Raw genomic sequence first — 26,015 nt, forward strand, 5'->3', positions numbered from 1 at the left:
TAACAACTTTACATATTTTACATTACAACAGATGTTTTCAGATTTGTTTGACAGTGACACAAGATGACTGTGATCTTGTTCACCCTAAATATCATGTGAAAATTAGTACAGGTCCATCGTGCACACACACACACACAACCTCACACGCAGTTGAAAGATGAGACAAAAAAAAAAAATTAAAATATCAACTTTATTTAAAACATCTATAAAAGATTTTCATTTCAGGTAGTTATGCTTCAGATCAGCTGGAATAAAACATGTCCTTAAATTCTCCCGATGTCATTATTAAATGTTGGTGGAGGTCATTTACATTGAGACAATAACATCTTAACTCTTGTGTTTCTGCATCACCTATCGAGAATGAGTCGCCAGCATCCTAAGCCATGTATAATGCTCAGGTAAGGGAGTGACTTTGTCTGGGACACGATGGACAAACTGTTGTGCTGCGTCCTTTACAAATGTTGACTGTTGACATTTGTTAAGCTTTCATATTCACAGCTATTCACAGCCATAGTTTTCTTGCAAAAATCGCGAAAATGTAATACATAAAACATCCTTTGAAGAGCTTCCGACTGCAATTAACAATTAAACACAATCTAGATACTGAAAGTAAAAAATGACTTCACATTACTTCATATTAGGAGAATTTTCATTAGTTGGTGACTCAAATATACAATTTCCTCCCACACTCGAACTTTAAGACGCAGCAAGAAAATCTGCACATAAAAAATAAAAAAGATAAAAGATGAAGATATACAGCGTTAAGTACAAAGTGAATCCTAACAAACCAAGCTGGTCAACCTGAGCATTAAAAACACTTATCCTTAAAAGCATTTTCTTTAATACAGTATATTAATATTATTAACCGTCATACCAATAAAATCAGTTTTGCCTTTACTATTTTTCCTTCTGAAAGAGACAGAAAGCTGCTGTCACTCTTCAATTGCAATTAATACTTAGTGTGTAATGACACGTAATCCTAAACTTGCTGTCAGCCTTCCTATACAACTGTTCCTTATGGGCTCACGTATTCCAGCAGCTTAAAGCTCTCATGTCCAACAAATTACGTATTCTTCATTTTCATTTAGACAAAAAGCAGCAAACTGAGAACAATGTATTATAAAGCTTATTCGATAAAGGGTTGGGGTTAACTTACAAAGCATAGTCATACAGTGAAAATAGTTAACGAAGCAACTGCAAGACATTTTGGAAAATACAGGTTAAAAGGTGTAATTTGTAAAAAAGAAATGGCTGAAATTAGAAAGGTAGCTCCAACACTATAGGGGGCTGCATAACCGCTTACTAGCTTACATTAGCGATTAGCTACTGTTAGAGCTGGAATATTTTCACATTTTACTCAGTGAATTGAGGATTTATTTCGACCTAAGTGATTGTGGAAATACAAACCAAGACTGTTTTGTTGAGTTTAATTTGGTTTGCCGAGTGTGTTTTACGATGCCATTAAGCTCGTCCTAAAAGAGAAGCGCGAAACTTGATTTCAAACGGCGTATGGTTGTATTTTTCTGCTTAGTAAGAAAAATAGGTGTAAAAATATCTCCTCTCTTGACGTTTTGTGAGTTTGTTTACTTAATACACTAAGTAGCGAACTCGCTGCTCTTGCATCTCCCAGCTGAACCTACAGGGGCTGTCAGACTATCGCCTCTTGTTGTTGCACGAAGCGGAGACAGGACGGGCCGGGGCTAACTGGTTAGCACGATAACTTCGGTAGATATCGCGACAAAATAGTACCTAGACTTCTTTGAGATAACGTCAATACTGTTGTTTCTTCACATTCCGATGATAATGTTTGCTAATGTTTTTTTTTTAATCTGGCCATATTTGACAAATTGCTCCTTTTAGAAAGGGGAGATGAAAACAGCTAACGATAAGGTACACGGATGGACAAGAAAGATTATAAATTAACAAGTGGCAAAGAGATAGCTTAATCGAAGCAATAAGCAGAAGGCACTGCTTTAACTCTTGTGATGATTGAAAAATTGGTACACAATGTAAATCAGAGCAGTACAGAGTAAATGTTAGTTGTAAATCGTCTGCTGAATGTTGCAGACATGCTGGTATGTCTTCCTGAAGATACTACCGCCGATTACTTCCATGCTGTGAGCTAAAACCAAAAAAATAAGAAAAGGGGTCATGAAAATGTTTGTCAGTTACCTGTGTGATGACATAACTGCAAATAGAAATGCATATGTACTTACCCAGGATAGGGAGGAGGTGGGAGGTCGTGCTGGCCGCTTCTAGAGATCGCCTGCTCGTAGGACGGCAGGCCTGGGGGGTCAATATCGTCCATAGGGGGCAGGTGCGGGGGCATGGGTTGTAAGGACACCTCCTCGAGCCGTCGCATTATTAAAGTAGCGTTACTCCTCCTTGGTCGCGCCCGCATGGAGCTGTGACAGTTAGAAAGGCATCATTCAAATGTGACCTACTTAACGCCTTCATGTATTGAGGTTCACTTTAGTCTCGTTATACCACCGTGCACAATACATTGCATTTACAGTGCATGGTGTGAAAAGCAGTAACATATTTTTAGACCAGAAGTGGAGCTTAAACAACTGATTGATTGATTGATTGATTGATTGATTGATTGATTGATTAGCAGATGTGGTCGGTGATAAAATACAAATTCTTCATTACTGTAGTTAAATAGATTTTACAGGTATTTGTACTTTACTTGTTTATTTTTCTGACAACTCTTTACTTTTACTCCCTTCATTTAAAAACAAATATCTTGACTTACTTCTACTTACATTTTCAGGCTTGTTACCTTAGTTCTAATGCCCTTAAGGGGAATTATCGATTATTTTCATTTCACGTCACCTTCCCATCGGTGCACATCAAGCACGGCAAACGTAACAAGACAGAAACAGACAGAGAGAGAGACTTGAATGGGGAGAAAAGGTATGTAGTGCCAAAGGCAGCGACATGGATGAAACTGAAACCAGGCAACGTTGCCAACGATGATGGAGCAGATCCTGAGAAGCAAAACATTCCCCACCTATGGCCTTGGGTTAAACGTTTGAAGTTGTTGGCTCCGAGAAATAATACTTTCTTTTCCCCGTTCACATTTCAAATCCAGAGGCGATCGTGCTTTTGCAGTGGCAACACCAAAAACTTTGGCACAGCCTTCCCCAATCCATCATCATCATCTGTGGTCTGCTTTAAACAACAGCTGAAAAAGCATCTCTATAGTTTAGCATTCTCATAAATTCTCCCAGCTTTGCCTCACTTTGACTTCAATTCTCATATTGTGATAATAAAAAAAAAATTGAGTTTGCATCATGTATGTGTTTGTCTTTGAACGTGTGTCGGTACGTTTGTCAGACAGGTAAGAACAAGAGATACTGAACAGGATCAGCATCGAATTACACTGAAAAAACCTGAGTTTTACTATATATGTTGTCAGTTAATGCTACTAGGGTTGCTGTCCTTGGATGTGGTAGCAGCCCTGTAACAAAATGAAAGTGTGCAGGAATAATACAGCTGTCATTATTAGTAATAAACAACCTCACACTTACTTTGGACGGCTGAGGTTGTTCTTGCATTTGCCTTGACAGAAATACCAGACCAGGAGTCCGATGATGACGACGGACACTCCAGCAACGATCAGTCCCACCAAAAGAGACGTCACGTCAACCCGGCCACGCTTGTCCTTTTCTGTGGATCATCACACACCACAGCTGGGGTTAATAGATAATGGCAGCACGGTGTGATCGAAAGAAGCAACATGAATATCACAGAGAGGTTCCTCTTTTTCACCTGACATGTATTCTTGGAAGTACACTTTGTTTTCCATTCAGTTACAAAAACACCCACAATTCGAGTTTGAGCAGCACGTTGGGTTATGGAACTAGCAATTATTTCCAAGTACAAGTGGTGAAACAGGTTTTTGAACGCACCAGTAACATAATTATCCTCGCTACAGGCAAGACACAGGTGTTCCTAAACAACACATACCTGTACACTACTTTGGTGACATACATTAAAGAAAGATCTTACTGTACTAATCTCTCTTTCTCTCACCTTCGGTGTATTTCTTCCAAAAGTCATCCTGCAAAAACACAACATCATTAGTAAGGTGGCTGTCAGACCTCTTGATATGGCTTCATTGAGCAGCAGCAGGCTGAACAAGCGTCACTTAACTGTAGCTGGGATGTTCTCAAAAACCTCCCTGGCTTCCTCATAATTGCACACTTCTTCATAACACTCTCTCTCCAGATTCCCAGGAACGAAAATCTCAAAGTCAAACCGGTTGAACAGCAGGTGGCGACCCAGGAACGAATTTGCGTCCCCCTCATCTACAAACACTGGGAAGGACAGGAGAGACTATTAACAGGGAGAACTGATCGATTAGGGTGCACACGAATCGATCAGGTGTGTGTTATCTCACCTTCTTGGGCTTGTGACCCCTCATCTGTGGACAGTAACCTCCTCACACAGGCCAGATCTCCACATGACAGGAGTTGAAGGAGTATGAACAGGTGAAACAACATGGTCAGGCGTGCACCTGCGCACGGATAAGCGGGGTGGGGCATTAATTAGGGCAGAGTACCATTAACAACACACCATAACGTCTTTAAAACTACTTAATAAACACTTCTCTTTAACCAAACCAGCACAAGACACCTTGAGTTTACATTACCTATGACGACAAGTGGCACATAATGATGTTCAGAGTCCAACGCCGACAAAATGAAACCTATCCAGAAGGAGCGGTCGGTACGTGTCCAAGTGCGCCTCGACGCCGATAAGATGAGTCAGGAAACGTTCAGCGTGACTCACAAACAATGTTTACCGACTTGTTTTGAACAACTTTAACGCGGCTCATCGTTTAAAGTCGTAAAGACGCACAGTAATCCACAGCTGTAGTGTTCACACAAGAACCCAAACAAAGTCCCGGCGGGTTGAAAAAAAGGTTTTGTTTACTCCCAACAGATGTGGCTTCAACTTCGTCCTGAACTACCTGCGCAGACTCGACCAATCGATCCCGTCCACCTGGATGATGTGATAAGGTATGTGGATGCAAGCGGACGCTAGAGGGCAGCTGAAACCACCGAGGTGAAAGTGTTTTCACTGAGTCTTTTCACACAGTGTGCATCATCTGACCTCTGACTCAGGCGCAACAGCTGTACTCCTCCCAGTGCCAAGTCATTTTTAGGCCTCATCATACACAAGCAACTTAATTACTCGTTGCTGATGTCATTTTTTAAGTTCATGTAATTGTTGCATTGAAGGAAATCTGCACTGAAAAAGCAGCAACTAAATTAAATGTAGAGGAAAATTGGAAATGTTCATTTGTTTGCTATTAACACATCTATATATGTGTTGTATGACCTTAAAATACTATAGTGTTTACATGGCAGCTCACTAAGCAACAGTGTTGGAATGTAACTAAGTACATTTACTCGAGTACTGTACTTAAAGGTGCAATGTGTAAGAATTTTAGTTGAAAACATAAAAAAATAAAAAATAAAATTAGCAACATAATATGAAGACATAATGTAATTTGAGCTCCCAGTCTGGACTGCTAGATGCACGGCTAACTGAGCTAACTAGCTAATGGTAGCAAACAGTTACCACAGGACAGCAGGACGCCTATTCTTACATATTGCACCTTTAAGTGCAATTTTGTACTTTTGTACAAATACTTTTGTCTGCTACTTTATACTTCCACTCCGCTAATTTTAGAGGCAAACATTGTACTTTTAACTCCTCTCGGCAACATTTATTTGTTTAATTTATTTTGAATTTATTGGCAACCGGAATAAAAAAAATCACAGATTCTGATAAAAAAATAAAATACAGGATATCAAAACCGATAATAAGCAAATAATCAGTCAACCATAGTATTTACATACATGTAAATGATTTCATAATTTTCTTTTACATGTACGTTTAATACTTGTGAAGTAGTACTTGTAGTAAATGTGGCTACTTTTGATACTTGAAGGAGCACTATGTATATGTATATGTATATGTATGTATATATGTGAAATTATTAATTGAATGTGAAGAAAACATGAAAACCTCCTCCTGCTGGCGTAGTCAGCAACACCAACACCTTCCCAGTGCCCCAAGCTCCTAGTATGGACCACTAGCTGCACTGCTAACAAGCTAACAGCAGCTACTCTTACTAACAGTTACTCTGATGATACGCTGCCTCCTCCTGTTCTTACATATTGCAGCTTTAAATACATTTAATATCCAACACATTTAAAGACTTGAGTGTCTTTCACTTTTACTAAATTCATACTGTAGCACGATATCTTTAAGCTACTGTTAGTATGACTTTTGTGTAGACTATTTTTTACAACACTGCAAAACAACAAACATGTTTTAATGTAATTGATATATAGTACATTTTTCTACTATTTTACACACTGACATCATGGTTTCCTGTGGTTTATCTCAAGATTTAAAGGGCCATCTCACTTCAATGATCCTTTAAAGGGACAAATGCCATATTTTAACATAAACATCTGGGCTGCTTCAGCCGCGATGTCTTTTTTCATGTTTACAATGTCGTATCTTCACTTCTAATGGGTGGGCACAAATTACTGTTGTAACACGATGCTATCTTCGCATCAGGACTCTTTTAAAAGCACTAAACCTCCTCTCTTAAGATCCCTCAGTAGCTGAGGAGCTGATGACTACTCCACTTTTAACAGACCTTGTATGGGAAAAGGTTGCGTGTACGAGAGGCTCTGGAGTCATTTTGAAAGAGCAGAGGCATCTGTGATAAAATACACATAGTCTTGCTTTTTCCACCCCTGAGAATAGTGACTATAGCAACTTTAGAGACACCACAAACAGCAAAAACATTCAGTGAAGATAAAGTTTCCCATTCTGCCTCGCAAACTATCCTCCAAATTAGTGTTTATGTTTCAAACTCTGGGCCTCTTGGCCAGTGTTTATGTAAAGCAGAGATAGTTTGCAATTGAACATTATCTAGCTGACTACTGGATGGTGCTAATTGAAGGGCAGTGAGAGCCCCTCTCTTGTACTTGGCTTCGTCTCTGGATACTGTCAGAGTCTTACATTTTCCCAGAGGAATGATGATACAAAGAAAAGGGGTGAAGAAAATGAGAAATTCTAGACTTTATCTTGAATGCGATGTCGGATGATATTGCCACCTTACAGCACATACATGCCATATCAGCGTTTTAATGATTAATAGTGTCTCACTGCCGGGGAATTCATGTGATTTCACACCAGCTCACACAGTGGAGTTTGTGCTCAGACACAATGGATTGTGGAAGAAGTATTCAGATCCTTTACTTCAGTAAAAGTGCCAATGCCAGCATGTAAAGATACTCAATTATATAATCAAAAATCCTACTAAAGTAAAAGGGTAAATGTTCCATCAGCAAAATGAACTAATGTATCGTAATGATGCTCATTGTGGAGGAAAAATGGCCCATGACTGACATATTTTTGTAATAACAGGTTGTTAATATAGATGTCAATGTGTAAGCGGCATTTTACCATCATAGCTGGCTGACACGGAGTTATTTTACTGTGTGTACAGTAATGTAGTTCAAATCTGAGGGGCCGTGTCATGATTACTGGAGTAGGAATGAGGGAAAAAACTCAAGTTCTGCTGTTGCTGGTTGTTTCATCTTTAATTTTTTGTGCGAACTATTGGATAATTTTACCTCTTCGGGCATTTAACAGTTATTTAAAGTTAACCGTTTCAGAAGAACGTTGACAAGCCAAGAATGTTTGACATGAAGTGGAGTCAAAGTAGAAATAAGCAGATAATAGAAATAGAAAGTCCAGCACTGGATTACTGTATTTAGTTACTTTCCACATTTGTTGATTGCCTGAGCTACATGGGGCAAAAGGGGCCCGTAAAGCAGCTCAGCCCTCCAAAGGGAATATAAACTCGTTTTGCTTTTCATCACTGAACAATGCAGAACCACCTCTATCTGACATTGATAAGAAGGGGTTGTGACACCCACTTTACATCTGGGACATCTCACACGACAGACCATCCACAAAACAGTTACTTAAAGCCAATGATACAAATTAGAGACAAGTAGAGAGAGAGATCGCTGTCCAGACTGAGAAAAGTATTGCTGAGAAGTAAAAAAAAAAAAAAAGGAGCGTACGCTGAGAGATGGAAACCGAGACGTGAGGCTTTGCAAACATTCTGCTAAGCCTCGGTCACATTAGCTTCTATCTGCTCTGCGCTCCACCTTGCGGGTGGCTGTGATGAGGTTACGCTCCTGAGAATGTGTTCTGTGATTTACACCCGCTGATAAGAGTCGGAGATGCTGCTCCCTGTGGACAACTGGACATGAAGTGAGCGGTGAGCCTCTGCAGACCTCTGGTATGATAGGAAAAAGAACACACTGCAGCAAGAAATTAATACATTTAATGCCCATGTAATATGAGTCAGAATATTTTAGTGGCAGGGCTGGAATGATCAGTTTATGACTAAATAAAAAGAGGTTAACAGGCTGAGCTGTGGCTTTATTAGTCAAAGAAGAAGCACCGTGTATTTGTGGTGGGGGTGGGTATTCAAAGAGCGCATTGTCAGTAGTCTGCACTTTGTCAGATTGTGCTGATTTCATCACGGCCCCAGAGGGAGAAAACTCCATCAGACCCCTTTTACACCTAATGCTTGGGCCATACATCACTAGAGTCCACATCCTAATGCTCTGGACTGGAGCCTGAGAACAGATTTTTGTGCGGGATAAATGGCACTTTACATCAATGGGGGAACAACAGGGCGAAGTTAAGAAACAGGAATTTCAAAGTCTTTTGTTTTTCCACATTTCACACAAGGCAACAGACAGTGACTCATGCTGACTACAGCTGAACAGCATCTATTAACCTGGCGGACAGTTTCGAATTTGTAGTGGTAATGAATCAGCCTACGCCACAAGCCTGAAGTGTTGATGCTACAGTAATGCAGCTCTGACCTCAGCAGACAGGGTCATCTTAAGTTCACTCTGCTATTGTCACCTCCCATGTGTTCCCAGACAAGTGACCCACTCACTGCAGGCCATTTGTCATCCCAAGTCACAGCTCATCTAATACTTGCATGCTGACCTTTAACTGAAGCCAGATGTTGAAAGCTGCTGCAGGACGAGCCCCCATTAGAGTCACTGTACGGCTTTCTAAAAAGATAAGGCAGTCGGTGGTGGTAGTTGTCTGAAAAGACTGATTATATACTGTACTTATTTATCCATTAAGGTACAGTAATGCTTCTGGGTGTTCATCTATCAAATTCAAGTCCCCTCGCTTTTATACAACTTCCTTTGTAACATTACCGAACTTCAACACAATCTTTGATTATTCAACAAGAAAGAAGCAAACACAGGTGATCTCCACTGTTGTTTTATTGGATGTATATAAAAGCTGATCATTTCAGTCTGAGGGATTGGAAGGCAGAAAAGAATGAAGGGTCAGGCAGTCTAGACAGTCGGGTTAAGGTGGAATTAAGCAGAAGGTGACAAGGCTTGCAGACTGGTCTTGACGGCTGCGAGGTTGGCCTTCCAGGAGGTGAGGCTGTCGTGCAGCTGCTGCCACTGCTGCTTGCCAAAGGTGCGGTGTGTGCTGTGGCTGATTGAGTGGAAAAACAGAAAAGCAAGAATGTTAAATAGACAAAAGTAAATGCAGCCCAAGGTCATGTCTTCCAACTCTGTGGATGTAAAATATGGAGCTATAGTAAATGTTACTATGAATAAAGACATGACATCGCTCAACCTCAAATCACAGCCATATGGAGATAGACATGGAGAACAGACAGAACATAAGTGTACTAATAATAATAATAATCTTTCTTCTTTCTGCAGAAAACTGAAAAACTGAAAATAATGTAAAACATTAGTCAGACAGGCAGCCTAAATCCATTTCTCTCTGCTCTCACGTCATTTTGTCTGTTTACACTTTGAGTTCCTAATGAATCTTTCACATCTCAATACCAGTAAAGAGTTCAACACAATATCGAAAAAGTCCCAACTTTCGAAATATCTGATGCAATCTGAAAAATAATATGGTGGGAATTGAGGAACTGTGTGATGGAAAATGACATGCTTAAGCTTAACACATTAGAAATGAACAACACCAATTACAAATGCACTCTCACCAACAGTGCAGTGGTGGTGGCACCATGAGTATCTGGACTTTTTTTTTTTTTTTTTACAGTTTTATGGTGGTACAGGTAAAGTACATCAGGTCTGGTTCGGTACCAAGCTTAGATTTGCCATCACTGCCTCTCTAAAACAGACCTTTACAACATTTAAGCCATACGTGAGAGTTTGGTCAAAGAGCTTACCTCACAACAACTTTTCGCTGTGTCTGGTCGATTTTGCAGTACACCATCTTGGTACGGACAGCTACAAGAAAAGAGCAGACAGAAGGGGAATGAAGAGACAGCAAAAGCTCTGATGAAAAGCAATAAAAACACCACTGACACAGAAATGCTTTAAGAGTGAACGCACCTGGAAAATGAAATTGGAGAGGAAGCTAATCCCTGTCACAAAACACTGAAAGTGCTATTCTTGGTTCTCTGCCATTTTCTCACTGTCGTTTGTAAAATCCTACTCATGTCTGATGATCACTGTTGCATTCTCGGCAATGACTACCATTTTCCACCATTAGTCACTTGTAGCTTGGAGCATACTTAACACAGGTAGACAGCTAAGATTAATGTGAGGTGATGTGCTTGTACCGTCAATGACAAAAGCCTCGACATCATCGGCTCCAATCTGCAGCTCCTGTTGCATGGTGTCAAAGGAGATCTCCTTGAATTCCACCGCCATGCCCATGAATGTCAGCAGACGCATCTTGGCCATGTTTTGCTCATGAGACAGGCCTGAAGAGCAACACGCAGGGATCATTAAGCACAAAACAGTCACAGTCGATTACCCTCAACTAAGGGAGTTTCCCTGTGATAATTGTTTCTACATTTAGGAGCATGCAGTCAGGGAATCTACTCATTAACACAAACAACACTCCACATTGGCTGTTTTGAGAGTCCATCCTACACATGCTGGTAATTACAGCTAAGCCTTTAGTAGTGAGAAAGAAAGGGGACGGGCTGCTGACACACACACATTCCTGTCCTGTGTCAACAGAGCACAGTACAGCTGTAATTTCTTTTAGAAAGATGGTTTTTAGATGTACTTTTGGACATATTTATACAGGAAAAATGTCTAGGAATCAAAGTTGTCATTATATTAAAATCACAAGCTGATATATATATTTCTTAAGAGAGATTTAACATTTTCCCCAAGTACTCCTCACAGTTACAGCTGTATGTTTGAAGTGTATAAATTATAATAAGGCGGTTCTTACAGTTTGAAAGTGTTGAAACACTGGTTCCTACGGAAAAAAAGTACTCTAAACTGTTTTAAATATGGTACTGTTCGGTACTGAAGTAAAAATACATCTGAAATATGTCATTACTGAATTATTAAAATGGTAAGGAGCAGAGACATATTTGTGAATATACAAATACATGTACAACAATGTTTAAGGGTAATCAAACCACCGGACTATAATTTACCTCATTCATTAACCTGTGTGATTGTTTACATGTAGTATAAGTTGTGGATACTCACCAAGAGAATCAATGAAGTCTTTGTTATTCTGGTAAAACTTTACATATGCTGCTAGTTTTCCGCTCACAAAGATGGTTAATAGCTGAAAAAGAGTAAGAAGAGGGAGAAATGTCATTATAAGACTGTAGAAACACAGTTGGATCATCTTTGTATGTATACAGGCTCAAAGTCGTTATGATAATCAGGTCCAGTTTAAGGTTATGAGACAGATTAATGAAATCTAAAAACAAGTTAAACCTTTAGAAATGCCAGCCTGTTGACCCATGATATGACAAACATAATAAAATGTTGTTTTAATGTTTTCATTGTCTAAACTTGTTCAAGCAGTAATGGACAAACATTCCTGCTGCTCAGCGTTCCATCTTTTTAATTGATCGGCGTGTCGATATTGGGTTGTGCTTGCCTTAACTGTCACTGACACTACATATCAAAAAAGCATCCAAGACTCATGTAAAACAGCCGAGAGGCTTTCACATCACAGAGCTTTACAGTTCTAATCATCTGACCTGAACAACCATCTCCACGTACAAACATTTATAGATTTTTTTTTTAAAATACTTCTAACAAATATCTGACAATGCCACAAATGTATTTTATATATTTAAACACAGCACATTCTTCGGTACTTACATCATGGATGAGTTCTCCCTCCAGGAAGCGTACAGGTTTCAGGGTGAGCAGGTGGTCGATCAGGAAGGTGTTGGGGTCTTTGAGAGCACGGACGATGCATCTTAAGATAAGGGACACATATGTGTTTATGTATGAACAGTATGTAATTTATATATGTATGTATGAGGGATGTAAGTTGCATCTAGGCTTAATGACACGTGTTAAACAGGGTCTCCAAGTTTACCTGTGGGCATCAACGCGAGCTTGTGAAGCATTGTCTTCTGTGTAACTTCCCAGCAGCTCAACCATCACTTTTGCTGCAGCTTCACTGTGAAATGAGGCGATTACGGAGATAAATTACTTGACAGATAACACAGAATATATGGTCCAGAGGTGTGTACATCCATAAAATGAACATACATTTATATTTCATGCAGGAGTTTATTAACCTTAAATACTGTGTTGTCATATTTCTGATCCAGTGCACACCACATTTAGATTTTAAACTTCCTACTTGATATGTAGTTACCTCTTTTTGCAGTCAACCAAAGCTTCATACACCAGCCTCAAGAGTATGTGCTTCTTCTCTGTGTTCAGGTTCCAGTCAACAATCCACTTGCGCACCTGAGAAGCAGTACAAACATATCATATCAGAAATCAACTGCAGAGGGACACAAGGAGGCTGTAGAGCCTTATAAAGAGACGTCTTTTCTTTTTCTTCTTTTTGCCGTCCCTGCAGCTCAAAGCAAATGAATGACCGATGGTGGCAATGCAGTGCTTATAATCAGTTAGAGCAGTTAATCATGGCGAGTAGGCATACCTGATCGAGGTCAGTGGGGATGAAGGCGATGGCATTACAAGTGGCCGCCACCTTGATGAGGCCACAGAAGACCGTGTACCTCACTGGAGTGTTCTCATCCATGCCATGGAACAGGTTACTGAGCCTGAAACAAAGGGTTTAAATGGAGATGTGACTCTTGAACTCTTCCTTCTCACATCTCATTTGGACTGCATACTTGGTCAGAGATTCTGAAACAACGACGACGAGAGGCACTGCTGTGTACAGATTTAAGGGAACGAACAGAAAAAGGACTCACAGCTGCATCCTGAGGGAGGGTCTCTCTCCTTCACGAAACTTCACCAGTTTCTCACACAGACTTTCAATGAGAGCCTCCTGCTTGTCCGTCTCCAGGATCAACAGCAGAGACACGATGCTGTTCATCACGCTCTCTACATCTGCGGAGGGAGACACAGAGGGCCACAAGGAAGTAGAAGATGTTATCCAACCAGGAGTGGTTTTAGAGCCGGCTGTTTATAATATAAATAGGCTAGAGGTGTAGTAGATGGGTAAAACACTTTTCATCATCACCTACCTTTGTCATCATCCTTGAGGCACACGTCGCATGCCTCGATGATCTGAGCCAGATCTACATGAAGTCCACCTTCAGAGTTTTCTTCTGATATATCAGCTCCTTTAGACTTGATGTAGGCTCTCAGCTCTGAAGCCTGTGACGTTAGACAGTGAAATAATGTGTTAGTGCTAAAACAAAACCCAGCAACACAAAAAGTACCAAGCCACACATGTATAACTGTGTGTAGATAATGACAAGAGATAACTTGCTGCAGTCAGCTACAGAGGAAGGTAGTTTATCAAAATGCTGTTTTATTTTATCTAGGTTAAGTTCTCAGCCATCGTGGCTCGCAAGCAGCAAGCTTTGTGTGGCTAGTTATTTTTTTATTACGCCATTATTTGTTTAGATTGCTCGCTAAGCAGCTAGCATTTAAGCTAACGTTACAACTTTTGAGCCTTTTCTAGTAGCGTTAGAGACAACTTTATTGAGCTGAACACGGCTAAAATGATCGACTCTCAACTAATTCGCATATAAATCACTTTAGTGTGATGTTTTATGATACATACATTCGTAATGTGCCCTCACATATGTCAGCATGTAGCTAACCTGTCAGCGGCTAAGAGCGGTTAGCATCGTATCTAGCTAGCATGCTAACTTATCCGGTTAGATTAGCCTCCATTTATCGACTCATCCGCCGGTAAAACGACACAAACGGGGGTTTTAAAGAAATCACTCGTACCTGGTCTTCTTCCGTAATATCGATAAACGCCGGGACGCTCATTTTAGGTGATTTTGTGAGCTCAGAGGATGAAATCCACGCTCTCACCGCTGCTGAGACCTGAGCGGAAAGGAAAAGGCAACAGTGCCGGAGAGACTCTTGCTGTTCCGGGTCAAGCTGTTAAAGCTGCAGGAACCTAAAACCCACCTCAGAGGGATGTTTAGTAAGTGATGTGAGGTATAGCAGATAAGTCATTCCTCCAGCAAGGTTACTTTTAAAAACTAAATGTAACCTAATTATTAAGACACACATGCATTATTGGACTTGAATGGAACATTTTTCCCAGATAGCCTCATCAAGTGCACCCCCTTCCTTTAGAGGTCACGCAACCTCCTAAATTGTGTCAGACACCCGGACTTCCACGAACATATCCTCATCTTTCATTCTGTTTTATCCAGATATCAGTCTTCTCTCTGGGAGATTAACCCTGGATGTCTTGGATGAGAGTTACAGAGGTGAACCTGATCCCCAGGAGAGGTTATCTGATTGAGCCACACAGTCCATCTGCGTGGACCACCATGGCAGGCCCTGACCCTGAGCTTTTCCCAACCCGGAAACACTGACAGTGTCAGAGGGCAGCGCTCCTCCACCATACCCCCCCCTAACCCTAACCCTTGTGCACCAAGGGGGATCCTGTGTATTGTTACCATGGCAGGTCACTCGTTGATTGAGGTGAGTGAGGTGAAAAAGGGTAAGTGGAGATAGAGTTCACCCTGAAACTATGTAGTTAGGTTACAAACATTTGAAGTGTTGAGCAGGCCGAGTCCCAGGGTGAAGACACTGGAGCTCACAGTTCATCTGTCTCTAAAATATGTGTATGTTAGGGGATTCACTGACTATAGATACACATCATGCTTTATCATAATTCCATGAATGTCTGATTATCACATATATCTCTTCGCAGTTACTATTAGGGAACTGAGCTCTGTTGCGGTCAGCAGGATAGATACCCAAAATAGTGTGCTGAAGGGGAAATGGCTGATGGAGTGTTTCACCATAGTGCTGGTATGCTGCGTCATTCTATTGGGAAGGCAAGTGCCTGGTACCAAATCCCACCCTCACTCTCTCCCTGCCCTCGTACGCTGTCATGGAAATGAATTTATAGCCGCTTCTCCACAAGTGTGCTTGTGTAACTGTGAGGCTTTCATTATCTGATTAACAGCTGTTGTCAAGTGTCTGGTGTATTTCAAGGCCAGAATAAGAGTTTTGGAGGCTTTGAAGCTCCAGGTGCATGTGAGACATTGTTTTTGTCTTCTTTTAAAAGGTCTTTAAAACGCCACAGTGTGTTATGATGCTTGATAGCCTAAATAATAGTCATGACAGAAATGTCCTGAAAATAGCATGGAGTGGACTGGAGTATTGGACTGGAGTAGACCTTTTAAATCCAAGGAGACTGTACCTGGTACACGTATTAAACTTGGATTTAGTCTGTTTTATGTCATTCTAAATGTAACCTGGCAATGCAGTCTTCACGAGATGTAATCGAGCATGTTATCAGCGACTTTAACTGATGTCTGAGTGGGTGTTTTGCGTTGGTGCATGAGGGCAGACTTCAGTGGAATAGTGTTGGTCATTCTGCTTTGGTTCGGCAATGCACGTCCTGAAGTCATCAGTTTCCTCATGGTTGTGAAATCATTACAGATGTTGCCAAAGATGATTCATCTCCGCTTACCTTTGCAGGAAAAACTAATGTTCTATGTTAAACGGCATTTCTGTTAAACTTCTCTTTTTTTTTTGTGTTTTTGCGACAGACTCTTATCTAACTCCACAAATATGTTTTTAGTGTGTAAATGCTGTGACTCTAGAGGGATTTACATGTATTTAGCTTGAGTATACTTCACTGTAAGTAAAAACATTTTTTTAAAAGGGGCCCTATGTAGTTTTGGAGAAGAAATCCGAACTCAGAATTGTAATATTTACAATATTAATGAGGTTATAATACAAACTCAGAATTTTTTTTTTTTTCCATAATTGAATAAACAAGCTCTCGGTTCACAGTTCAGGAAAATAAGGTCCCCAGATCACTGTTTGAAGCTAGAAAGGTGGCAGGGTCCGCCAAATATAAACAAAGTAAAACAGTATGAAATTGTGTTATCCTTTAAGGTTACTTGTGAAAACAAGTAATCTTTCTCTTTTGATTAAAATTTCTCCCCCAAAACTACATTGTGTAACTCTTAACTTCATTAGTTGAATAAAGAGCTGCTGAATGCCACAATCAAATAAACACAAGCAAAAAAGCTGTCACGAACACACCTCACTGCTGTCGCTCTGTGCTTTACTGTGTTAGCTGGGGAGCGAGAGTCTGTCGCTGCTATCACGACTTCAGGTTCAGGGCCTGGCAGGAAATTTTGTAGGTAGAAAGGCAGGTAGCCCATCCAATCTTTTCACATCGGCTATATGAAATGATTGGACGAGTTATTAGAAGCCAACAACGGCCACAGATACTAGAATTTTTTTCCTGTTTTTATCAGAGCAGTTGTTTTACTGATTGCTTTCTGGATGTTAAGATTTTTTTCTGTTAATATAACAAAAAATGCTTCTTAAATAAATTACCACCCTACCTTACAGCTGCTGTCTCATGTAATATTTCAAAAAAGCTTCGGATTGATTGAGAAAAGTATATTTTTTGTAGATCTTGATACACTAGATTTGACCTTATGTTCATAGGCACATATATTGTGTTTAGTGAATGCGTCTCTGTCTATGATTGTATGTATGATCCCATCTCTGTATTTGCCAAGGATAGATCAAGGAAATGTAAAAGATATAAGACAAAAGGCTACTACAGAAATCCAAAAGTGAATATGTATGAATGTTCATGTGTAGGTCTGAATTATATATGTCCACAGTATGTCTATATTGACCTCTTCCATGCTTGTTTGTTTAGAAAAAGCTCATGCTCTTCCTAAACTGCTGGCAAATTGCCTGCTCAGCCTCCTCCAAGATAAATGACTGTGGTTTAAGAGTTAGTTGAGCCCAGGTGTCTGTGTTCTCCCTGTCAGGCAGCCAAGTGGTGAGTGTCCATGCAAGCCAGTAGTCTCATGGTCATCATCCAACATGGCTGCCTACCTTCCACCCACTAATTGTCTGGTTCCCACAGTTCTGCCTGCCTTCACAATCTCTGAAAAATCCCCTTGCTCAGGCTCATCTATCAGCCAGTGACCTTGTCAGCGTGCATCGCATGAGTAACTTCCCTGCTTCCCTAGGTGGAGCGAATTGCTTGTTAATTACTCGCTAAGCTGACTCACCCTCCCCAAATGTACACACAAATACAAGAAACAAATAAACAAACAGAGCGAAGATATTAAAGTACACAATGGTCAAAGACATGCAAAATCCCATGGGGTCCTTCTAATGGATTTTAACTGTCCACAGCTGTAGAGATTTAAACCCTGTGGTTAATATGCATGCGTGGCTATCATCTAGCAGTTTCACAGCAAGGACTAGTTAACATCTGTTAATTACTTGTATTATATTATCTCAGCTCATTTCTCATATACAGTAAGATGAGGGCCAGAGAGCCAATAAATCCTTGTAATACTGACTAGCTCATTCTAAAAACAGTGCTGTAACACATTTGTTCCTTCAGGTTAAAAAGGAGCAGTTGCTGTTGTATCCATGACTTCAAATTGTCCCATCGACATTTTTACCTGTTTTTCTTCCATATTTTTCTTTTTTTTTTTAAAGCAAAATTGAGCAATAGATAGAAATATTAGATCAAAGAAATTTGATGCATCATCTTGGGCTTTGGGAACTTTTGGGATTTATTCTGATTTTGTAGACCAACTGATCAATTAATCAATCAAACAATGATTTGCAGATTCTCAGATAAAGTTCACACTGAATTGTGGGCGAACGTTACGCTCACGTTGCTCACGTTGGGAGATATCGCGGAGGGAGACGCATCAGCAATGAGTGATAAAAACACGCACCCAATTTTTGAAAGCAGACATCCGGGCATGTGTCAGACTTTTCGCAAGGAACACAAACTGGACAAGACACAAGCTGTGTGTAACTTCTGCTGCACAACAATTAGTAACCATGTTAGCAGTTTTCACCAACATCTGAAGCCATTAAGAATACAGAGAGGCCAGTTATATGTTTCGTTTTTGTAATGTTTATGTACATGATCAGGATATTCTCATTGAAAAGATGCAGCTTTTATATGACATTACCTGTAGTCTGATTTTTGAAAGGACTGTCTAAATTAAAAGGGAGTTAGATTTATCTTATTGTTAGTATCAATTGATGAAAAAGTAGTGCCGTAAAATACAAAATGCATGCATCAAGATGCATCAAGAATTCTTGTGCATTTGGAAACGTTGACAGGTGAATTGCAATTAAATTGAGTCGTGAGGCCAGTGAAGATTCACACCTCCGTCATCTATCAGTATGTTTTTGTGTTTTTCTGCCCCCTACTGGCCACAAGTGAATTGATGCACCTTTAACAAAACCAAACCTCATTCAGTGTGTATAGTGAAAAATGCCTTGTCCCTCTGATATGTGCATTGGTGTGTGTGTTTGTGCATATGTGTGTGCGTGCACTTAAGTCACCTTACTGAATGCTGTGATAGCTGTTCAGTCCCTGTGATCACTTATCTCCTCTGCCACCAGATGATCAATCACACAGCACAGCTGCACACCTCCGACTTAGTGCAATTCATTTACTATTTCTTTTATTAATTTAAGTAGAATTGTATTGCTCTTTCATCTGCCATTTAGATGTTACTGACTTGACCATACTGTAGAAAGCAATCTGCAGCAAAAACACGACCGGAAAAAGGTTGCTACGTGAAATACCATTGCTATCTCGGCATATCACTTAATGACCGGCTTCATATCACACCAAAGGCTGCAGCAATCAATCAAAGGTTTGTGGTGTTGAGCTATCTGACGTTTGTTAATCCCCCTATGTGGAATGTGTGTGCTCTGTTTCAACCTAATGGCAGCAGCCATTAGGAAAAAAAAGAGCAACAGTCTTCCAGGAATTCTGAAGTTCCCCTTCTAGATAGATTGAGTCACTGCAGTAGGACCAGGGCTCTGTTAATGATGGAGTGGTCTCTTGTCATCAGTGTGTGTTTATATTAAACACACTCACAGGCTAGGAGGAGCAATAAGGCGCAGTCAAACAAAGAATCAAATTTGTTTCAATTGGGGATACATTGCACAACATTTGGCTTGAAGCTATACATGCCAGATCTCAGAAATACTAATTAGAGGCATGTTAAACTGTGTGACCCTTTGCTTTTGCGATATCGTGTAGACTGTTTCATTTGTGCTGATAAATACGATGCTGAAGACAGAGAACAGACAACCATTAAAACTGTCTCAATAGTGATTTTAATTGCTCGGACTCATGACAAATGTTTTTAGTTTTTTTTTTATCACAAAAGCTATACTGTGTCTCACAGGAATTATATGTCTTATTTTAATCTACAAAATGATAACTAGACCACAGAGGTATAGCATGAGAAATATTTTACAAATCAACCACAGGGTTGTCAGCAATCAGTGCAATAGCTAAATATTTTGTATTGGGATTGAGAAAGTTGCAGTAAATTGGCATTTCCCTAAAGCGAATGTGTCAGAAGTGAAGATCACATGATTGTGGTCATTTTACTGTTTTCCCATCACTGTGCACAAACCTCAGTCATCCCGTAAACTTGTCGAGCTTCATAATGAGGCTCAAGGGTATGACAGCAGACAGTTACCGCTAAAGATATCTGAAATGTTTTCTGATGACTGCTTACGCCCTGGCCACAGCTGCTAGGGTGTGACAGCATGGAAGAGGCTGTGGTTTACTGTAAAGACCTGATAAAGGCCGGCCTTGATGCTGACTAACAGACACCTGCTGGGATGAGACATAAGATGTTCAGCTAAATTCAAAGTCACTTTAAACAGAAGTTCAAGTTGAAATCAAAGCTTCTCATTTTTAAGACTACATTCAGTCATCCCAGTGTCTTTTTATTCCAGCTTGTGCTGTTTAATTTGATGACAGAGTTTTCATTAGTCTTTGATAATTTACATTCCTTAATGGCCCCCTCTGTAACTACATTATTATCCTCCCTCATTGAATTTGCAGCCAATTCCATCAGTGAGATGTACAGTTTAGTGGAATAATTGTAATTTATTTATGGATTTCAAAAGACGAACCATTATCTTTGATTCGGAAAATAACAATAATAAAAATATCCAGGTAGGAAAACATAATTTTTTGCTAATCTTACCAATAGCTAGCGAAACTATTGACGGAAACTCGAAATGCAAAATGTCCAACGATTACTTATTCATACGATGACATTACACAATAAGTTGCAAAAAATGACAAGGTAAATACCGTGATATTACTCAATAAGTCCCGGGCTGTATTATAAAATGCTACCGTTTTTCTCACAAACACTGTTAAAAAAACAAAGCCAGAAGGTAAATTGATCTTGCCAACAAGTATTATATACGGTATGCAGCTGAAACCTGATAAAATACCTTAATCCAAAATTATTCCCAAACAAATATTGAAAACACATCATTGAATCATTATTGGGTTTGGCTGAGAGACATGTACCTTCATTACAATAAAATGGACACTATTTTATTTAGAGTCAAGGTGTCAAGCTTCATTTAAATTTCATTTTACAACAATGAAACGTACATGCTGCTCACACATAGAACACATACACAAATACTTGAATTAGAATAGAATACATGAAATAAAACAATGTATACAATAACTTATATACATACCTATAATGTATAGAGTTTACAGTATGTGCATGTCAGTGTAAAATGCCATGTCATTTTCTTACGGAAGAACATAGAGGATGAGTTGAGGAGTCTGACAGCCTGAGGAAGTAACTGATCTGTAGTCTGATACGGCAGCGTATACATCTGTATTGCTGTATTGTATCCCTGACAAAAACACTACATACTTGCTAATAAGTGTCCGGCTATTTTGGCACTTACTTCACTTAAAAACACATTTATGATCTCATTTCAAAATGCTAGCATCCTCACAAGGAACTAGTTGGCTTTGGGCTGAAGGCCACAGATAAGCTGAGAAAATCATAAGGCACAGAGAGATGGACACATGCAGTGTTGGTTTTGGTCTTTTCAATGATCCAGCTTTAGCTTTGAATGTGTATGAATACGGGGGGTGTCTTGGGTTTGGGGCTAGAGGGGAAAGGTGACCATCAACAAAAGAAGAGAACGGGTGTGTGAAAGATCACTGGACCGGTGTTGTGTCTGACACATGAACCATGGAAATGCTCGCTCTCCCACAGATCTTTCTTCTCTGTGTCTTATCTCTAGTCTGATACGCAACACTTTGAAGAGCGTTCACAGCTGACATGAGAGCGAATTAAAAACTGACGATTGTTTGTCATGTCGGTCAGTCACAGGGAAGAGGAACAATGTTCATGCTGTTTGAAGCACAGTTCGTCTTCATTTGTCTTCAAGAGGAAAATGTAAATGTTTCTTAATGTATCCATGCCGTATAAAGCAATAAGTGATGGTTCAGATTTTGTTATCTCAAAGGGCGGAAGCCTGGCAACACTTCCAAATTATCTCTCTGAGAAAGTACCAAGGAAGACAGAAGGATATTGTTTGGCCGAACTTTTGTTTTAAATTGTAACCATTTCCCAGAGACCACAAGCAGATAGGGGGAAGTGATGAAACGTTACAACACACTGCTGTTTTGTTTGTTATCAGCTTGTTTTCGTGCCCACACAGACAAGTGAAGGCTTGAGCCCCTTTTTATGCCGCTGTCAGCACATCAAAATAACACCTGTGGCTGTTTGGCAGTCTTCTCCCACAGGCTGGTTTAATGATCATGTCACGTGCAATTCAAATACGAATTAGTAATACTTACAATGGGCAGAATTTGAGTTTAAAACATTCAAAAAACGAATAATATCAAGAAAATGTGAAGAAATGACAGTTTTGACTTTATGTCTACGTACTGTGTTACAGAGATGTCTGCTGAAGTTGAACAATCTTTACGCATTGCCTCTTTAAAACAAACTGTAAGTAAACCATGCTCCGTTAAAGCACCAGTGCTCTTTATTTAAAAAAATAATAAAAGAAGCAGCTTAATAAACTGTCTATCTTTAGCTGCAGTAGCATGAATACAGGTTTTTATGAAAATGGAAAAAGCAATTTCTTTGACACGTGTCCTCCTGTCAGGTCACATATCTTTGTAGTTTATCAAACGTCGCCCTGGCTGAAACAAACCCTTCTCAAATTTCCTCTTACTCTTACGCTGTAGAAAGTTTGAGCCTTGTGTATTTCTGGTTAAGGGTCACAGGCAGTATTGACCATTTCCCTTCCTCTGCATAGTGATGTTGTTTTAAACCCTGAGTTAACCAGAGATTGATCTGAAAGAATGGGTGTATTTGGGGACTGCCATCCGTCATCGGGGCTGAAAGGGTTGTTTTCTCCCGGCCCCGTCACTTTTGATGAATCCCCGCTAAAGACTCCACTGGGGAAGGCATGACCAGCATTTGCCTTGGCTCAGAGGCGCTGCATTTTCTATCTCTCTGTCTGATTTTTGGCAAGATACTTTTGATTGTGCTTCAACCTTTTGTACACGCAGTACATTATTTTAGTTTTATTTGTTTGTCGTGGGTGGACCACAGAAGGCTTTTCAAATTGCTGTGGGAGGAATTAATTCTCTTTGCTGCTATTTTGAAGTCAGCTACGTGGACATCCGCTGAACGTCTGGGTGTTCCTCAGGGGTACGGTTCTGCCTTTGCACTCGTTTATTTCCAAGAATAGTCAGGGAGCACTTTATCTTCCCAATGAGCACAAACCACCCAGACGAATCTGCGTTTAGCTCTTAGGGGCATGTGTAAGGTTATGACCGTTATAATGGATGTTATCAGATACGCTTGGACTGTAAGATTGATATTTCCTCTTTGTGCAAAAAACTGGGAAATTATTTTACTGTAGTCCTAGAAGATTTAAGCACTAGCACGCTTGTCAAATAGTGTCCAACAATTTCTGTTACTTTGAACTCTGAACTAGTTTGAGCAAAAAATGTCAAAATGATAGATTAAGAACAACGGAACAATCTCCCACAAGGTATAAAGGTTGGACAGTTCTTAGGCCCATTTGTTGCATCACATGACTGGGAGTTTGTCTTGGGCCTATTATTAACTATTTTGCTCTGTATCTGGTCAACACTACTGGTTTTGCACCAGCAACCTGAATTACCATTATTAATACGTACTGTAATCGTTGCGCTAACAACTGCAGCATCTGCAGGGCTGCAGCAACTGAATTTGCAGGACAAGTCACCAAAACTAGAATTTAAAGGTCATTTAGCCACACATCTGTGACATTGTGAAATAATAAGTAGACCTACAGGAGCCTCTGTTAACGCCACTTCAGCAGATTGGAGCATCTGCAGGGCTGCAGCAACTGAATTTGCAGGACCAGTCACCAAAATTGGAATTTAAAGGTCATTTAGCCACACATCTGTGGCATTGTGAAATAATGAGAAGACATACAGGAGCCTCAGTTAATGCCACTTCAGCAGATTGGCAGTTTATTTCATCACTCTTGCTTTCTCTGAAATTGTGTATCATTCTTCCCTTCTCTGTGCCCATTTCTAGTGTCCCTCCCCCACCCACCCAACACTTCTTCGAAGTCGACTTTGGGGTCACTGGTGTTCACTGGAATCCTAGACTGATATTCCAGATGTTGATGAGAGGAACTGGCTAACACTCTTCATCTCAACATCGCCCTGGTCTTCTATCTTAAACTTGCAGCCGATTTTTAATGCCATCTTAAAATGAGCGTGTGATGAAGTCACTCTGTAAAACTAATTCACTGGCGGATGATTTATAATGATCCACCATGCTGTGGTGTAAATGGTAAAGGGGTCAAATGGGCCATTAGTTCTGGGGTAAAATTGATACTGAGACTGGTATAATGCCCACACACTGGAGGTGAAGTAAAGAAAAGACTTTCTGTCATGGAAGTTTTGTGTGTTTTTTTAATTTTTCATTAAGTAATGTTTGGGCTTGGCAGTATAAACCTTCATGTTGTCTTTTCCTGGTTTTTAAGGCTGCATTACAGTAAAATGATGTCATTTTCCAAACTTACCAGGCTCTTCTACTTGCTCTAATACTTGCCTTTACCCACTTAGTCATTATAGAGTCATCTCTACAATGTTGTTGCAATATCATTATCGAATTAGGGCCTGTTTGCTCAAAAATAGTGTGATATTTGATATTGTCGTCCAGTCCTAACATTCATGAAGTGCTTTTGAGAAGATTTTTAAAATATCGAGGTATATATCGTATACGTATATTGATATGGCCTGTGATATTATTTTAAGGCCATTATGCCCAGCCTTAGTAATGTTGAAGTAAAGTAATGAGACTTGTTAAACATAATGAGCATGGCCAGCTGTTATGTAAGTATTTCCAAGTTTGGGAGGGTTCCTTAAATCATGTATTCTGCGACAGTTACTAGTTACATGTTACTTAGTCGAAGTACCACAGTATCAAAGTAATGTAACTTTTACTTTCCGTGCCAAACATTTGCAAATAAAGACAAGAGAAAATGAACATCAATAAGATGACTTTTATTTAATCTTAATAACGAGTGTGTCTTCTGTAAGAATACACACTTGTGTATTTGGTTGTATATCATTCTTTTTTAAAATTGTAATCCTGCTGGTAATCCCCTTTTTTACTAAATGTACCTGACGCCTAATTCGTTTTTTGTTCTGTAACTTTAAGTGACCCTTTTTTTGTATCCTAATTACTGTAATCCTGTTACATGAAAGACCTGAGTATTTCAAGATGTCTAATATGATGTTTTTGTTCATGATCTCCTTATTCTAATATGTAAACACTTTTTTTTATTGATCTAGGTGACTCATGAGCATGATCGAATGGAGCATAAACAGAACAAACAACAGTAAGAAAACAAGAAGTACAGTAAAATGTTTTAAAACAAGGGAGAACATTCTTCAAAAAGTCAGTTTACAAATAACTTTTGGCTCTTCTGTTTGTAATAACAAAATATTTTAACCATAGATGGTGGTTTAAATAATACTTTGGCAGATATCTGTCTATATAAGTCATCATACTTATATTCTTACATTCAAACAGGATATGATTCTCATTCCCCAGACGATTGTTATAAAGGTTGCAGCTCCTCTGGTTTCCATCCAGCCCGTTATATCTTTCAATGACCTCAGGACTTACTAGGACAGTAATACTAACAATGAAATGTGCAATTTCTGTTTCTCTTTAATCAAGAGTACCGCGGTCTCATCACATCTGAGCTGTAATAACGAACCGTTATGCGACACTAACCGTAGCACAGTATATTTTTAAAACTGATTTGCAACTCATCGCCACTGTTTCCAACTTTTAGGAAAAGGAGGAACCCGACTGCTGATCTGACAAATATAATAATGTTAAAATGATCCACAGCAGCTGTCTTGAATTTATAGGCATATTCCAAGTTACTGCATTCCTGTGTAGTTCCACATTGAGTTAAGCTTGAGTTCAAGGTCAAAACCTCTATCTCTTAAGCACTCACACACAAACACACACACACAGACACACACTCACACACACACACACACAACTCCCCCTCTCCTCGACTAATAAATAATTATCCTTTTGTGTGATGTGGCTTCGCTCCAAGGCCATGCAGTTTATGCGAGCTGCTTTC

General features: G+C 39.7%; 2 protein-coding genes across 2 annotated transcripts; both read right to left on the minus strand.

Moving 5' to 3' along the window:
- Positions 1–171: 171 nt before the first annotated feature.
- Positions 172–4,961, minus strand: prrg4 (proline rich Gla (G-carboxyglutamic acid) 4 (transmembrane)). Its single transcript, XM_073465118.1, has 7 exons — positions 4,658–4,961; positions 4,406–4,522; positions 4,159–4,322; positions 4,039–4,066; positions 3,534–3,672; positions 2,217–2,405; positions 172–2,122 (listed from the first exon to the last, which is right to left on the minus strand). Exons 2-7 carry the CDS (start codon positions 4,506–4,508, stop codon positions 2,095–2,097), a joined length of 651 nt encoding a protein of 216 aa, XP_073321219.1. The 5' UTR covers positions 4,509–4,522; positions 4,658–4,961; the 3' UTR covers positions 172–2,094.
- A 4,383-nt stretch (positions 4,962–9,344) lies between these two features.
- eif3m (eukaryotic translation initiation factor 3, subunit M) lies at positions 9,345–14,411 on the minus strand. The gene is made up of 11 exons (XM_073464669.1): positions 14,289–14,411; positions 13,571–13,703; positions 13,295–13,433; positions 13,018–13,141; positions 12,727–12,821; positions 12,442–12,525; positions 12,219–12,318; positions 11,589–11,670; positions 10,697–10,840; positions 10,301–10,361; positions 9,345–9,585 (listed from the first exon to the last, which is right to left on the minus strand). The coding sequence occupies exons 1-11, from the start codon at positions 14,328–14,330 to the stop codon at positions 9,462–9,464; spliced, it is 1,128 nt and encodes a 375-aa protein (XP_073320770.1). The 5' UTR covers positions 14,331–14,411; the 3' UTR covers positions 9,345–9,461.
- Positions 14,412–26,015: the final 11,604 nt, after the last annotated feature.

The sequence above is a fragment of the Pagrus major genome, chromosome 4, assembly GCF_040436345.1.
Source record: "Pagrus major chromosome 4, Pma_NU_1.0".
NCBI classification, from domain to species: domain Eukaryota; kingdom Metazoa; phylum Chordata; class Actinopteri; order Spariformes; family Sparidae; genus Pagrus; species Pagrus major.

Bases quoted from the DNA above. Each gene is read 5' to 3' on its own strand.
- prrg4 (XM_073465118.1), bottom strand. From the start codon at position 4,508: ATGTTGTTTCACCTGTTCATACTCCTTCAACTCCTGTCATGTGGAGAT. The intron at 4,067-4,158 runs GTTAAGTGACGC...GTGTTTTTGCAG, and splicing joins TTGAGAACATCCCAGCTACA to GATGACTTTTGGAAGAAATA. The intron at 3,673-4,038 runs GTGAGAGAAAGA...GATGATCCACAG, and splicing joins TTGGAAGAAATACACCGAAG to AAAAGGACAAGCGTGGCCGG.
- eif3m (XM_073464669.1), bottom strand. From the start codon at position 14,330: ATGAGCGTCCCGGCGTTTATCGATATTACGGAAGAAGACCAG. The intron at 12,526-12,726 runs GTAACTACATAT...CTCATTTCACAG, and splicing joins TTGGTTGACTGCAAAAAGAG to TGAAGCTGCAGCAAAAGTGA. The intron at 12,319-12,441 runs GTAAACTTGGAG...CCTTATCTTAAG, and splicing joins GCTCGCGTTGATGCCCACAG to ATGCATCGTCCGTGCTCTCA.